The sequence below is a fragment of the Orcinus orca genome, chromosome 3 (genome assembly GCF_937001465.1).
Source record: "Orcinus orca chromosome 3, mOrcOrc1.1, whole genome shotgun sequence".
Taxonomy (NCBI): Eukaryota; Metazoa; Chordata; class Mammalia; order Artiodactyla; family Delphinidae; genus Orcinus; species Orcinus orca.
The window spans coordinates 93,918,974-93,935,505 of NC_064561.1; the positions used below are offsets into that span (position 1 = coordinate 93,918,974).

Below are 16,532 nucleotides of genomic sequence, written 5' to 3' on the forward strand. Positions count from 1 at the left end.
CGCTCTAGTGCCCGCAAGCCACAACTACTGAGCCTGTGCACCTAGAGCCTGTGCTCCACAACAAGAGAAGCCACTGCAATGAGAAGCCCGACCACTGCAACTAGAGAAAGCCACGCGTGGCAACCCAAAGTAGCTAAAAATAAATAAATAAATAAATAAATTTAAAAAGAAAAAAAAGGAAAGGGAGAGTTGGGGAGGATGAGGCCTGAGGTGGGTATGCCCAGGTTCTGGGGGCTCTAAAGGCCAGGGTAAGGAGCGGGGATGTCACTCTGGGGTGAGGGATTTGAGTGTGGGAGCAGAGTGATCTGATGGCAGGTTCTGAGTCTCACGTGCCCAGTCTCCAGCACAGCTCCCAGTGAGCTGCCGCATAGATGAATGAAGGCCTCCTATTGTGGACAGAGAACATACACAGGCATCGGGCAGAGAGGGTCCCTTCCCCCCCAGGAGCCCAGTCTTGTCAGGAATGATACTACCACCAGTTACAATGAACATGTATTTTTACTGAGGGAAAAGATGAAAATAAACAACCTGGGAAAACAAAGCCAGCTCACAGTGCAGACAAGCAGACACTGGCTCCTGTGTGGGGCGCCCGGGCTACAGATGCTCCCTCACAGCTGGAACCCTGAGATGCCCTGCAGTGAAGACGCCCTGCCCACTTGATTGGTTTTTGCCCTCCATCCCCCCAGCTTATTTGATTAAGAAATTTTGTTGGAGTGTGGGTCACTTGCTTCATTTCATAAAAAAACAATTTCAGAGAAATGAATGACATTCCTGTGTAGGAATGTAGGAATGTCTCTTTGCAGTGATCAGAAACGTCTCAGCTGCTGCCCTCACTCGTCTGACTGCCTAAGGCTGGAAGGCTGAGTCCAGAAGCTCGGGGCCACTAGGGTTAGAGATTCTGATGCTGGTATAGCTGAGCCCTTTGGACTTGGGCCCACGGCTGGGCTGATCGCAGGGGTCTGTGTGTGTTCTGACTTAAGGCCCAGGGTCTGGGTTCAGGTTAGTGTGAGGGAAGCCGTTTCAGCCTGAAGCGAAGGCCCCAGGCCTGGGAGGTATCCCTCCTCCTCAACCCATTTCTGTCTGGCTCAAGCTGGTATCAGTATACAGCTCTCAGTGACTTTGATGTAGCTAAATCCATCTTATCCAGCCTTAGCAGCAATCCATCCTGCTGACCCCTTCTTCCTTATTAGAGCCTTCTCTGGCCCACTGGCTGGTGGACAGGGCTGTCCTCGTTTCCTTCTTACAGCTTCAGCTGATTGAATGGTTGACGGATTGGGTGACTGCTTCGCTCCTTCATTCAAACAAGTATCTCTGAACACGTACTATGTGCCAGGCCATGTGGTGGGCTCTAGAGAGAGACTACTAGATAAAACAAACATGCTTCTGCTCAGTGGGGTTTAGCGGGAGCATGAGTCAAGCAAAGAAATACAAATACATTGCTTGAAATGTCAGTGTGATGTAAGAAGGAAACCAATGGGGCAGCGAGAGTCAGCACAGGGCCTTGCACAGACTGGTGCTCACAAGATGCTTTTGGAGGAGGTGCATTTAAACTGAGACTGAAAAGCTGAGAGGTGCATCCCTGCTGTGAGCTGCTGCTGAGTTTCCTCTTCAGCGGGTGGCCCCCTAGGCTTGGTCTCCAGCTCTCTGCAGTTCTCGCTCTTCACATCGACTTCCATTGCTTCAGTAACTATCTGCAAACAGCCTGATGTCTCCCAACTGCTTTCTGCAGCCAGACCTTTATTGGCTTATTTATACCTACTGCCTTCCCAACATCTCCACCCAGATACCTCCAGATGCCTGAAACTTATGCCCAAACAAAACACAAGATCTCTACCCTACTCCACCCTCCCCCAAGTAAAACAAAATACAATTCAGAGCAAAACCACCTGGTCCTTTTTCCCTGCTTTCATATTGGCGATTGGCCCTACCGTCTATCCACTGTGCGAACGAGACACTTACGGGAGATCCGCACATGCCTACTTCCTCCTTCACCCTGTTACTGATCCTTTAGCAGATCTTGCCGACTTTCTATATGCATCTGCTTTTCCACACCTCAACTGCCACCACCCTAATCCTATAAACAATTTTGCCCACCTAGACTTTTGCAGTAGTTTCCTAGCTGGCCTCCCCCATTCACTCTTTTTTTTTTTTTTTTTTTTTGCGGTACGCGGGCCTCTCACTGTTGTGGCCTCTCCGGTTGCGGAGCACAGGCTCCAGACGCGCAGGCTCAGCGGCCATGGCTCACGGGCCCAGCTGCTCCGCGGCATGTGGGATCTTCCCAGACCAGGGCACGAACCCGTGTCCCCTGCATTGGCAGGTGGACTCTCAACCACTGCGCCACCAGGGAAGCCCACCCATTCACTCTTGATCCACTGATTCTTTCTCTTCACCACAGAGTGATTGATTCAAAATGCAAATTTGATCATTTCATTCCCCCGACCCCCAACTATTAAAATCATTCAGTGGTTTCTTGTGGGTCTTTGAATAAAGGTCAGACTCTCTAACATGGTCTATAAGATCTTGCACCATCTGACTCCTGCCTACCTCTCCAAGCCTCCATCTCACATCTCTGTGCCCTCCACACAGGATGACCTTTTCTCACGGCCTTGAATACATCTCTCCCTTCTCCCCTGAATGCCGTTTCCTCTTTTATGTACTCAATTCCTACTTATCCTCCGATCTCAGCTCAAATGTTACTTCGTAGAGGAAGCCATCCTGGAAATCCTAAACTGAATCCCTTTGACACACTGTCACGGTACTATGTTCTTGGTGTTATAGCACATATATAGGTTGATAATTAAACATAAGTGTTCAATATTTGATTAAAGTCTCTCTCACCAACGAAATTTTGAGTTCTATTGTAAATCCTACTATACTTTCTCTTCCTTCTCCTCGTTCTTTTCCCATCACTGCCCTGTGCATGAACATTTCCTAAGATATAGTGCCTCTCCCCATTTTGACTCCACACCCTTTCAACCATAGGGATCTCCTTACCTTATAATTTCAAAGCCTTTATCCTCAACCCCAATCTCTCCAGAGATCTAGTTAAGCATCTCCAAGTAGACCTGAGGTTTTGCAGCCTTTCGACTGCAACCCATAGTTGGCACATTTCACTTGGCAACTTACAACATATAAACTTCCAACAAATACGCTTCATGAAACAATACTGTCATTGTTTTTTTCCTATTTGATTTCATTTAAAAAATATTTTATTTTTTCATATAATTTCAAGACCCATTAATGGGCCACAACCTGTAGTTTAAAACACACCATACCAACACACTGTGCCACGTATTTCCACATGGACATTTCTCTACAACCTCAGACATAATATATCTGTTTCCCGACTCATTGCTCAACCAAGCTTCCTTACTAAGGAACATAATCATTCTCTTAGTCATTCAGGATGAACATGTTAGTCATTTTGGATTCCTCCTTACCCCAAAGTTGCTGAAACCTATTGGTTCTTCCACTGTGGTATGTCGCTACTTACTCCACCCTTTCCATTCCTGCCATCTCAGTTCAGATTTTACTGTAACTTAGAACACTCCACAGCCTTTTTTTTTTTTTTTGCAGTACGCGGGCCTCTCACTGTTGTGGCCTCTCCCGTTGCGGAGCACAGGCTCCGGACGCGCAGGCTCAGCAGCCATGGCTCACGGGCCCAGCTGCACTGCAGCATGTGGGATCTCCCCGGACCAGGGCACGAACCCGCGTCCCCTGCATCGGCAGATGGACTCTCAACCACTGCGCCAGCAGGGAAGCCCTGCCACAGCCTTTTTAACTGGTTCCCTACTTCCAGAATTTTCAAGCAGAAGGTGACATATATTTGAATCACAAGGCAGAAAGGGAATTCAGCTCTTTGGTTCCATTTTGACCAACAAAGAAGTATGTCAAGACCTGAAATGGACGTGCCTTCATCTACTCAATAAGCTCCTTGACTAATTAAATTTTAATTCAGGCTGCCTTATGTTTCTAAAGTTCCTGTTACAATCCAGAAACCGAACTCCGGCTTTGTGGTAATGGCAGGCAGACTCACCCATGTCCGCAGTGACCATGGTGGACTGGTTTTCAGGGATGGAGACAGAGGTCTGGTCTTGGTCCACACTGCGAGAGTCCTCATTGACCTCGTGCTGACTCTGGCTGAGTTCTGATCGCAGTTCTGAGTACTCATCCTCCTCCCTGAGGGGAAAAAAAGGAAGTCAGCCTCCACTGACAGAGACGCAAGACAAACCCCTAAAGAATATGTCTTTTAAGGACAAGATAAAGACACTCAGAAAGAAAACAGACAGGTCTCCTCTCCGGGCCACATGCATCAGGATTCCTCTCAGACCAAATAGATGGGCACATCTACGGTCAGCGTTTGAAACTGAAAGTTTGCTTCTGTGTCAACATCCATACCTATACACCAAACAAGGTTCATCTACCAGCCTACCAGAAACTTTTCCCTTTCAAAGGTTTCCTCAAGAAATTAGATTTCTTCACCCCCTCAAATTACGAGGTGAAAAAGAACAGAGACTACTAGCACTGAGGCCACGGTGGGGAGAAGTATCAAAAGTCTGGTGAATAGGAGTGGCTCAGATCATCACCAGCAGGGTCCCACTGGTGGGTTTCCTTCTGGGAAGAGGACATAAGGAGTATTGAGGCTGCAGCGACTAGAAAACCAGCACCTCATCTGTGCAGATCAAAACCAATGCTCCGAGAAGTATATATGGGTCAGCATGTCTGAGAAATATCACACTTAGTTTCTCTAAAGGAAGTAAATGGAGTTAGTGGATAGGAAAGGAGGATGGGGTGAGGAGAAGAACGGAATCAGTGAGTGAGAGAATACCACACAATGGTCTATTTCCTCCAATTTGCATTTGCTAGCGGGAAGACAACATTGAAATGCAGCCGTGTTTCATCTGCACAAGCACACCCCACCGCCTTCTCAGCCTCTCATGGAGCCCTCACAACCTCTGGTCCCTGAATTAGCTATAGGCAAGCTAAGAAAACTCAAAATTGTAATATCTATTTCAAAGCACACGCAGACCTTCTCCCCACACCACCACAAACACCACACACACGCTGGACACAGAAATGGACAGAGCAAAAATTAGCCCTCTTTGAAGCATTTATTTTGCAAGTAAGCCAGAAAAGAAAATTGTCAAGGGATTTAACTCTGAGGTTAGAAAGTCCACAGGTGTACCTGCTCAGCCCCAGGGGGAGGCTGTCTGTGAAGAAAGGAAGGAAGAGAAGAAATTCTCTCAACCTGGCATTCACTTCAAGTTGCTGACAACCGGGCGTGGGGTGGGCAGAATGTCCACAGTTTTGGGTGGACCAAGATGGTGAGTGGTATTCATTGGAAACTGGGGAAGAGGCAACTGCCATTTGAAGCTGGGGAGACACATCTATATTAGAGAAACGGGAAGAACTCTCCAGAGTTCTTGGTTCTCTCAAGAAATCAACATCCTCTCAGGGAAGGAATTCAGCTGAGCCCCTGCTTTATAAAGTATTTCTAATAAGAGCCACACAGAGATCTGGGAAGACTTTAAACAGATATAAAACCCCCAGACAGTCAAAATATGAATCAGAATGGGAGTGGTGAAGGCAAAAAATATAGGTTAACGTTCTATGAATAAGTTAAATTATTAGACATCTGCAAAGTCAACAATAATTAGGTTTAGGAAAGAAAACAATTAAAAAGTATTCTTAAGAGTCACCTTTTTGGTCTAGAGGGTAAGTGTGCCCTGATCCATCAGCTCTCCTTTCAATCAGCAGTTAAAACCCTGATTTTAGTTAAGGGGAGATTTTGTGTATGATGAATAAATTCTTTGTTGCATGGCCAATGTAATCAGCTTCAGCTTGGCTGGGACTGTTTTCCAGCCAAAAAAGCCAGATAAATGCTGCCGCTGTATCTCTGGTATAAATGGCATTTGAAAAATCTTTCATAGCCAACTTCAACCCTCTTGGCTTGGCAGGTCCCAAAACGCACAGTGCCTGCCAAATCTCCTGCTTTGCAAAAATTACTTTAAAGGAGTGAATAGGGAAGGGGTGGGAGAAGGAAGCTGTTGAGGGAAACATTCCTTACTGAGGTCAGAGCACAGACTGAAGAATGATACCACACTAGAAATGTCACCTTAGGCAGAAGGCTTTCAGTGTCATGAAATGCAAACTAAGGATCCTCATTCAAGGTATTGGATTGAGCACCAAAACAAGGAGAGGATGGCAAAAACCAGACAGATGCTGTCTTCTGGGAGTCAAATATGTTCAGAACAAATTCTAACCTAAGAAGGATGCTCTGGGCGGACACAGGAGGAGCATCTGGGGCTGCAGGTGTGCAGTGACCAGGGAAGACTTCCTGGATGAAGCAGCACTGAAGATGAGTCTAAAGGCAAGCAGGTTTTAGATAGGTCACGAGGGTGCAAGGGCACACGCAGAGACTCAGTGGGGCCCGTGAACGTGAACATGGACATGTGGCACTTGGGATAGAGGTTCGGGATAGCTGAAACCAAAATGGGGTGCAGGATGGAACCATGAGGCTGGAGGAGCACTCAGGCCACTTGCTGAGCGGGCAATTTTGATCAGAAGGAGAACTGATTGTACTGAAGGAGGCAAATAATCAGGGTTAGATGGCAGAAATAAAGGAAAAAAAATGTGTGAAATCGAGGAATTCAGAGGAAGGAGTAAGTACTGCTGAGAACTTTCATGGAAACAGATAAAATAAGCAGCAGGGACGCGCAGATGGTCTGTGTTTTTGACCTCACAGGGAGAGGCTGAGGTGAGCACATACCACCCATGGTTCAGGTTCCCCCTTATGGTAATCATAATGAAGGTTACAGTGCAAAACAACACAAGCAAACAACGTAAACAGTAGTTAGAGATAGAAAGCAACCTTGTGAGAAGATCGCGTGCATTTCTGTGTCCCAAAAATGAGGCATTAAAAGGTTAAACTGGGGCTTCCCTGGCGGCGCAGTGGTTGGGGGTCTGCCTGCCGATGCAGGGGGCGTGGGTTCGTGCCCCGGTCCGGGAGGATCCCGCATGCCCCAGAGCGGCTGGGCCCGTGAGCCATGGCCACTGGGCCTGAGCGTCCGGAGCCTGTGCTCCGCAACGGGAGAGGCCACAACAGTGAGAGGCCCGCGTACCGCAATAAAAAAAAAAAAAAAGGTTAAACTGAACCTAACATGAGAAAATTTGTGCAACCCTGTTTCTCCAGCGGACTTGGTAAAAAATCTTGGAGTTGCGTAGCTTCGTCATCTCCTGAACATCCTTATCGGCATCGTTCCTGAAAGGAGATTGGAATCTGGGACTGGAAAGTGACAAAAGCCAATGGTCTCCGGGCCCTTTGTAAGTCGACAGTCAATCTGGGACTGCAGCATTTGCAGAAGACTGATGCTGGGGGTTCTCTCTCTACTGTTTTATTCAGAAGCATTGGTCCATCCAGAGAAATGGAACAAGAAGTCAGAAACACCCTGCTGATCCATGGAAGTTTTACAAAGGCAAGAATTTGAGATGTGTTTTTAAGGCTGCTCTGCACAGCAGGGCATCACCTAGCTGGGCAGGGTGTCTAGCAAATGACACAGCACCTGCATCTCAAAGTGACTTTATTGTTTGCTTCCTTCCATGGGGTATATGGTAACTCTTGGTAAGTGACATCTTATTTCTTTGGGGAAAAAAATGCCTCCCCCAAGAACACTAACTGCTAATGCCAGTGATGAAAAGGAAGAAAATATGAAAAGGTCCAAGAAGTGATCAATTTATGTCAAAAAAAACAGAAGCTCTGATAAAGTGATAAATGTTGCTAATTGTATGCTACTGTGGCAGTTTCCTAATTATGGAATTACAAAGTTCTCAGGTGTTTTTCTTCGGAACATAAAGGATCATCTCACAGGATTCTAAATGTACATTATTTCATTTACTTCGAAGCATCTGTGAAGTGCTTCCACGTTGCTTAGTTTCGAGTTGCAATGATTAATGCTCGCTACTAGCTTAACAACAAAAAAACCCAAAAACGCTCCTAAGGGGGCAGGGATTAGATTGTACACACACCTACGTAACTAGCAGAGGCAGACAAGTCACAGACTGGCAGACTGGAAGGGATCTTGGTGATCACCTAAGACAGGATCAATACCTTTGTTTTACAGATAAGACCACTGAAGCTTCCAGAGGCTAAGCGACTTACCTAAGACTATACAACCAGTTAGCAGCACAGCCTAATTCTTAAATCTAGTTACCAACAAAACAATAATATGATGGCCTAAAGAAAAGATTTCTTTTTTTTTTTTAAAGATTCTTTCTCATTATTAGCTAGGGGTGAAATGATCTAATTAGAAAAGGAAAAAATCAATGAAAGTATAATTCTTATCATGCTTTCCAGACCTTGAGCTGAAGTATTATGGAATCAGCAGCAGTTGATAAAAATATTAACTTCAGTAGCAGTCTCTATACCTGTTTTATTTTGGGGTGCACATTCATGCCTTGTCACTGGATTGGAATGACTGATGAACAAGACCCAGAAGAACATCTGCCTACCTTGGTAACTGTCAGTCAACTATGTCCAGCTAGCCCAGTCTACCTGAGTGTGTGGTCTGTCTTCTGAAACACATTCTGTCTCTCTTGCAATTAAAGGCCGACTTGCCCTGAAATGGTCATAATTCTTTTAAAGCACAAAGATTTTTTTTTTTTTTTGCGGTACACGGGCCTCTCACTGTTGTGGCCTCTCCCGTTGCGGAGCACAGGCTCCGGACACACAGGCTCCGCAGCCATGGCTCACGGGCCCAGACGCTCCGCAGCATGTGGGATCTTCCCGGACCGGGGCACAAACCCGTGTCCCCTGCATCAGCAGGTGGACTCTCAACCACTGCACCACCAGGGAAGCCCGAACAAAGATTTTTTTAGATACAAGGAGGAAAGGTATTCCTTTCAGTTCTCTTAGAGGATCTACAGCAGGAAATAAGTGATGAGTAAATACTTCTTATTTTTCCATATAGTACAGAGGAAGTTCAGAATCTTATGGTGAATAACTGAACAAATGGGACTCTGAAATGCTCTCCTATGTATATAATAATCCATCCTTGTCATCAATGAGTACCAGTTTTAACAAGGTCTGATGTAAGATTCATATTCAAAAACTTCAAATAGTGAACAAGGTTGGAATATGTACCACATAGGAAGACAGAGAGAGAAAGAAAGCTACCTTATCTTCCTGGGTTTTATTTTTTGTTTCATTATATTCTACTCTTTAGGCCAGAAGTTAATCAGAACAACATGTTTTACTGGGAAAGAAAGAGGTTTTGGTTACACTGTTTGAGATGCAGCAACATGAAGATGGACAGACAGATGTACCACACAGGCCCAAGTGTGGCCCAAGATCAGGAGAAAGGTCGGGCGCGTAGCATCGGCATGAGATTTTAGCGAATGGATTATGTTAGAGTACAAGGAGGCTTTGGATGCTATCTCAGTCACTAAATGAGGAGCACTGTGCAGACAAAGAAGCAGAAAGGTCAAGTGCCAATGTCAATGTGACACAAATAGGAGAGGTCAATGCTTTAGGGCTGCAGCCATCCTGGTGAAAGGTGTGGGCGAGAGCCCAGGGTAAGAGCCAAGGCTGAAGATGGATCTTAGGGACAGAGGAGAAGATCTAGGACATGAAGGGTCATGGAGGTTTGAGAAGAGTACACCAGTTGGGAAGGAGGATTTAGGATTAAATGTTGCAAAAATGGACCAGAAACAAGAAAAAGGTCACCGGATTTTTCAGTTAAGAAATCATTGGTGATTTTCAAAAAAGTGTCTTAGCTTATGCTGCTGTAACAAAGTACCATAGACAAGCTTAAACAACAGGAATTTATTTTCTCATAGTTTTAGACTTTGGTCGGCAATCCAAAATCAAGGTGCCAGCATGGTTGGTTTCTGGTAAGGGCTCTCTTCCTGGCTTACAGATGGTTGCCTTCTCACTGCGTCCTCACACGGCAGGGAGAGAGCTGGAGGGCAAGCAAGCTCTCTCCCATCTCTCCCTCTTTTTTTTTTGCGGTACGAGGGCCTCTCACTGTTGTGGCCTCTCCCATTGCAGAGCACAGGCTCCGGACGCGCAGGCTCAGCGGCCATGGCTCACGGTCCCAGCCGCTCCGCGGCATGTGGGATCCTCCCGGACCGGGGCATGATACCGCATCCCCTGCATCGGCAGGCGGACTCTCAACCACTGCGCCACCAGGGAAGCCCTGCCATCTCTTTTTATAAGGACACTCACTAATCCTATCATGTGGTCCCCATCCTCATGACCTCGACTAAACCGAATGACCTCCCAAAGGGCCCCATCTCCAAACGCTGTCATACCTAGGGGTTCACCATGTGAACTGGAGGTGGGGGGCACAATTCAGTACATAGCAGAGGGAGCTTTGGCAAACTGTTGGGGTCAGAAGCCAGACAGCTGTGGGCTAACAAGCAAATGGGAAATGAAGTAGAAATCATGAACTACTCATGAGAGTTGGCAGTGAAAGGTGGATGTTATGAGAGCAGCTTTTGGGAAAAGAAAATAATCTCCTTGGGAAACAAAAGATCTCATGTTTAATTTGCTTAGACATCTTTTTTCCTCCCCCAGATCCAAAGTGAGCTACTGACGTGTTTTTCCATTTTACCCATCCCATTATATAATCCCCCCAAGTCAGATGAGCGTTAAAAAAAAAGCCACAACAAACAGTTAGGTGAAAAAGCACATATTACAAAACAGTGTGCGCTATGTGATCCAATTTGTTTAAAATATTCATGAATAAAAAATTTTTAGAAGGCCATAAATACAAACTGTTCAGTGTTTATTCCAAGCAGATGAGATTTAGGACACATTAGGCAGGGTTCAGTTAGGAAAACAAACTCTTCTGGGTGTTTCAAGTAGGATTTAATTTAGGTAGTTGCGTGCTTACAAAACCATCGGAAGGAAGGACTAGAGAAGAGAAGGGTGGGTGGAGGCCACCCGGGGCCGTCAGATTTGCCATCAGAGCTGTGGTCCCCTCCAGGATGAGGAAATTGCTGCTGCCTTCACACCTGCCCACAGCTCCAGGGTCAGGCCAGTCAATGCAGGACCTCATGTTCACCAAAGCCTGTATGTCAGCTGCCACCATTATGGCCTGAGGGACGATGGCTCCCACCTCCTTTCAGCCTTCCAGATCCAGGTGAATGCATCTCACTGGCAGAACCAAAACTGTATCCCAGGGCCCAGCTGTTATGGGAGTTTGGGAAGTAGTCCCCAGGGTCAATCTTCTTTGATTTGGGGGTGAGTAGAGAGAAGGGGTGGGAATGGTACCAGGTGCCAGACAACATCCTTCATGCTGTCTACAGTACTGTCTACAACATCCATCCACACTACTGTCTTTGGCTACTTGACAACCATACACATCCTCTCACACGTACTTAAATTTCCAAATTGCAATAGCAATGACATCAAGCTTCTGTAACTATCCCTCGTTCAAATGTAAATGTACTCACCTTCTCATCAAAATGGGAGACCCAAAGTCCCATCGGTTATTATATCCATTGTTAGGTGAGCCTTCCTCTTCTAGTTTAATGACAAATTCACCTAGGTATCACGTAGCCTAACTATTAAATGCTAAGCTTCACCGATACCAACTCACCTTATATAAGAGGAGAAAGTAAGAGAATAAAAAGGAAATGGCGTACATACATAAAAAAGCAAGAAATTATGCAGTCTAGTCATCCTGGAGACTCTGTGATCAATTAGCCATTATCAAAAATCTTTACGGGTCGAATCATTTTGATTCCTACTGCAGCCCTGTGGACCAGCACAAGAGACAAGCCCACACCGACTCCAGCAGTGAAGTGGCATCAAAGACCCCATTTTAATGACGTCAGCTCCCACCCAACATCCCGACTCCCACGGCCTCCGGACTCCTATGTTATACTAGGGAAGTTCTGGCAGTTCAACATTATTTAATGTAATCCTCCAATGACTCTAGTTTTCATTTAATCAAACTGCTGGAGCTAACACGCTACATCCAGAATGTCCGACAGGAACAGTTGTATCAATAAATTCACCATCAGTCGAACACTATATTCCTCCCTCCCTGGTCTAGAACACTTAGGCCCTAATCCTATACATATTCTTCTCAAGTTTCTGTGAATATAAATGAATAAAATCTTATAAATCTCTTACATATTTTAACTGTATCTTCCAAGGTTGGATTCTCTACTTATTCCCCTGGGGCATGATTGAATTTGCCTACTTTTAGGCCTAAAGATAAAGAGGAATGGAGTAGCCGGTGAGGTATGAATGTATCTGGTACCCTCTACCTGGGATCAGATTGCTACAGTCTCCAAGCAAGGTAGGACTAACTTTATCAGACTGGGAGAGGGACTGCTTCTGCAGGAGGGGAAATTCAGTGGCATTTGCAGGCTCTAGGCATTTTGATTCACTTGAATCTATCTAAATGTGTCCATTTAAATTCTCACCACTTCATCTTTTCCTATCAGTGCTTAACCTTTAACCTAAGAGATCTGATGTGGCTTTGAATTCAACTTATGTTGGAATTCAGCAACCTGCAGTGTCTGATTCTTGACTACAGTAGCCCTGTGGCTGTAAAAGATGGGAGAGTCTTCTAGGGCAGTCACAGAAGGTCCCTGGTTCTCTGATTGTGACCTGAGAAAAAAAATTTAAACTATGAGACTGTCATATCTTTTTCTTATGTAATTCACTATGGCTTAAATGTGGATACATCATAAACCATTCCCTTATTGATGATTTTTCAGCTTTTCCAATAAATTCTTAATTCAGGCCCGGACTGAAGTGACAAGAAAGTCTGTAAGGTGCCAGGAATGTACCTGATTAGCATGACAATTCTCTATAGCCTGGATATGCCAGGGCAGTTAGAGTTCGTCCAAGGCATCTGGCTCCTCCTGCACTGGGTCTATTATCGCATCTCAGGACCTGAGAGCAAACCAATTTCCTGGAGTGATGGAGGCTACCTTGGCTACTAGAGCTCAGAGGACAAGAAGAGCCTTGCCTTACTGGCCCACATGTCTGCTAGTCTTCCAGCCTTGCAGGGAGTCCCCACCTCGAGGAGGGGCTAGCACATTTATATAATGAAAACTGGCAGAATTTAATGTGACATCTGTACAGATGCAATCTTCCTTTAAACAAAAGGCACCGATAAATGTTTATGCTCAAGAAGCTCACTGTAGACAAAGTGAGAGAGTGGCGTGGACACATATACACTACCAAACGTAAAACAGATAGCTAGTGGGAAGCAGCCGCATAGCACAGGGAGATCAGCTCAGTGGTTTGTGACCACCTAGAGGGGTGGGATAGGGAGGGTGGGAGGGAGGGAGACGCAAGAGGGAAGAGATATGGAGACATAGGTATATGTATAACTGATTCACTTTGTTATAAAGCAGAAACTAACACACCATTGTAAAGAAATTATACTCCAATAAAGATGTTAAAAAAAAAAAGAAGCTCACTGTATTTTAACATGAAGGAGTTTGGCCATTATATTCAATTTAAACATCCTGAAATTGAGTTTTCTAGGTGATGCGTGATGCATTTTTTTCACAACTCACTGAGTCCATTTGCCTTCACCTTCTCAAGTGTTTAAAAGTGCAGCATGTTTTAATGGAAATTACAAATTTGCCAGTGTACTCTGTCAGCCTCCTTAAAGTCTGCTATAATCATTTCTTTGGGCTGAAAATTCTTCTCTGCTCTTCTAACCTACAATCACTCTGAAGACCAGTATACAATTTAAAAGGCTTGAGGTTCTAAACTGGAATATGAGATGTATTGTGTGCCTCCAATTCAGTGCAAATTTTTCCACAACTTTGCCCTGAAACAGAGGCCCACCAGTACTCTCATCAAGTAGCCCCATCATCACTGTAACTCTCAGAGTTGGAACAAAATGCATCCAAAGTTTCTTCTAACCCAGGACTTGTAGAGGGAGAGTTTAAAGGAGCTGCCTCTAAAACTGTTTTAATTGAGGCCTATACAAACAGGCAGAGTACAAAGCACTCTTTCTCCATAAAAGTTGATGCTAACCATTTGTGTTCCTGAGGGCTATTCCTTCAGCATGGGCAGGAAGATAAAAGTTCTCTTCCTTGGCTCAGTAAGTCACTTAAGGCAAACCCCTCTTGTGGACAGCAGGGCAGACACACCAACTAAGTGCTGTGTGCAGGAGACTTAGGGGCCAGCTGATTGATGAGCAAGGAAGGAAGAATCCCCAACAATCACTTTTATGGAAAGAAAACTGAGTAAAGGCAGAGATACTGTGGGTTCTAACTCCATCTCTATCTGCCCTCTCTTAAGGGTAACTTCAAAGTAGTCACTTAACATTTTTAAGCCCCAGCTTTTCCACCAATAACGTGATAGGTCAAATCTCGCTCCTCCCCAACTGCCCGCCTTAGGAGTTTGTACGAGGCTACGTCAATGTTGGTGAGTCAACTTCAAGTGAGCTCAAAATTTTTTTAGATTATCTAGAAGCATATGTGATGTTTAGTTAAAAGCCACGTTCATAAATCTCTCAAAATCCCCAAGGGATGCACTGAGTTTGTATATTTAGAACAGACCTGGTGAATAAAAGGGCTGGTAGGGGGCTTCCCTGGTGGCGCACTGGTTGAGAGTCCGCCTGCCGATGCAGGGGACGCGGGTTCGTGCCCCGGTCCGGGAAGATCCCACATGCCGCGGAGCGGCTGGGCCCGTGAGCCCTGGCCGCTGAGCCTGCGTGTCCGGAGCCTGTGCTCCGCAACGGGAGAGGCCGCAGCAGTGAGAAGCCCGCGTACCGCAAAAAAAAAAAAAAAAAAAAAAGGGCTGGTAGGGATGGTGGTCTCTAAGACAGAAGAGGCTCCATTTACAACCTGTTGATAAAGCATCTCACTCAGCCTCCCCTCATCAGTCAACTGAGGATTACAACTCCCACCCTGTCTACCTTTCAGGGTTACCACGAGGATCAAGGTCAGAAGAGAATAATGGATGGGAAAGCACATGGTTAACAAAGTAAAGAGATAACACTTATCAACTGTAAAAAATATTGGTTCCAAGTAAAACATTGTTATAATTCATAGGGGTGACTTTAAATCCGAAACCCAGGTTACCACCTGGACGGGCAGAGAGAGAGCCTTGACTTGGAGCTGACTACCTGATGGTGGTGCCTTGCAAACGGTCTATCTTCTTATTGAGCTCAGCAATGATGCTGTGGAGTTCGGTGATGCGTTCCTCGTACCGAAGCGTCGTTCGCTCCTGGACGTCCTCATGCTCTCTCATGAGGTGGGACTGCTCGCACTGGGATCGAGAGAACAAGACAGAAGTGCCAATGAGTTGACACACCTACAGGTGAGGGATTCTAAGTTTTATGGCCTCAAACCATCACAACCTCAATGTTGAGTATGCCCCAAATAAACATACACCTGCGCATTGGCCATGAGTCCCAGAAGACACAACAATAGCTGAACTTCACAGAGCCCCTGGTGCACATCTGAGTCTTTTTACCTTTCTAGCTCTCATTTGCTCTTTGGGGAAAGGTCCCTCTGCCATTGCACACTATCCACACCTCCTGTTTCTCCTCAGCCACAGAGTGGGCAGATACCTTTTTTTGGAATCTGAATCTTGAGCGAATGGATCTAAAGTTGCATGCTGTCACTTCACCTGACTGAGGGTCCTGATGAGACTGCCCTCCAGTTCCTGCTACTTCTATCCCCAGAGCTTTCTTCCCAAGTTCTTTTATGGCTGCTCATTCTTTCCTTTTAACCAATTCATTCCTTTTTTGCTGAAGTTTGCTAGGGTATGTTTCAGCCACTTTTCAAGCAAATAATCCTAAATTGTATGACACCATTTCTTACCTGGCTGGTTATCTGCACACATAATGTTTTCCAATATCCTTTCCTACTAGACTATAAACTCCGGGAAGGCAGGGGCGAGGTGTTTTCATGACTTCGCCCTAGCACCTGGCACACAGCCTGGTTCGCTGTGGGTGACCTAGGCGTGCGATGGGACGAATAAATTGCTGCGTTTCAAGAAGCCGAGGAGCTTCCCTTGCTCAGCATTTGAAGGATTAAGAAGCAGCAGATGCTATAAAAACATTTTTGCATCTTGAGTTTAAATCCTAAGGAACCTGTTCATCTTCACTTCTCTCCCTCCTCCTCAATCCCCAACCAGTCATTGTACATTTAATCTCATTTTCATAATAATAAAACACTAGTCAGCGACAGAACAAGGAGTCAAGCTTCTGCCCCTGTCTACTGCGTTCAGTCCTGATTAATTTCCTGTCCAGCGGAGGAATTTTAACTTCATTTTCGGCAAGGTTTTCCTAACGCCAAGAGCCACACGTACTTGCCAGCTTTGCACTTTCAGGGCTGGGGGCAGGCGGGCAAGGTAAGGCTTCTCACCCACCACGTCCAATGTCCTCCCCGTCCCTAAATCCGCCAGGCTTCCAATGGTGTAACCCAGAAGCTACTGGGCAGGGACACAAAGCCTTCAAAACAGACGGCTACCTGAAACAGAAGTACTCAGCAAAGTATGATAAATACGTTGGTATAAATCACGGCAGGGACCATACCTATGAACA

At 45.6% G+C, this 16,532-nt stretch overlaps 1 protein-coding gene across 5 annotated transcripts in view; it reads right to left on the minus strand.

Moving 5' to 3' along the window:
• The window catches only part of MCC (MCC regulator of WNT signaling pathway), a 430,805-nt gene that overhangs the window by 84,488 nt on the left and 329,785 nt on the right, over positions 1 to 16,532 (minus strand). For all 5 annotated transcript variants that reach the window (XM_004267446.4, XM_049707486.1, XM_049707489.1 and 2 more), the window contains 2 exons: positions 15,108 to 15,250; positions 4,037 to 4,179 (listed from right to left, as the gene is read on the minus strand). In XM_004267446.4, coding sequence (XP_004267494.2) covers positions 4,037 to 4,179; positions 15,108 to 15,250 — 286 coding nt within the window. The remainder of the gene's footprint in view (positions 1 to 4,036; positions 4,180 to 15,107; positions 15,251 to 16,532) is intronic.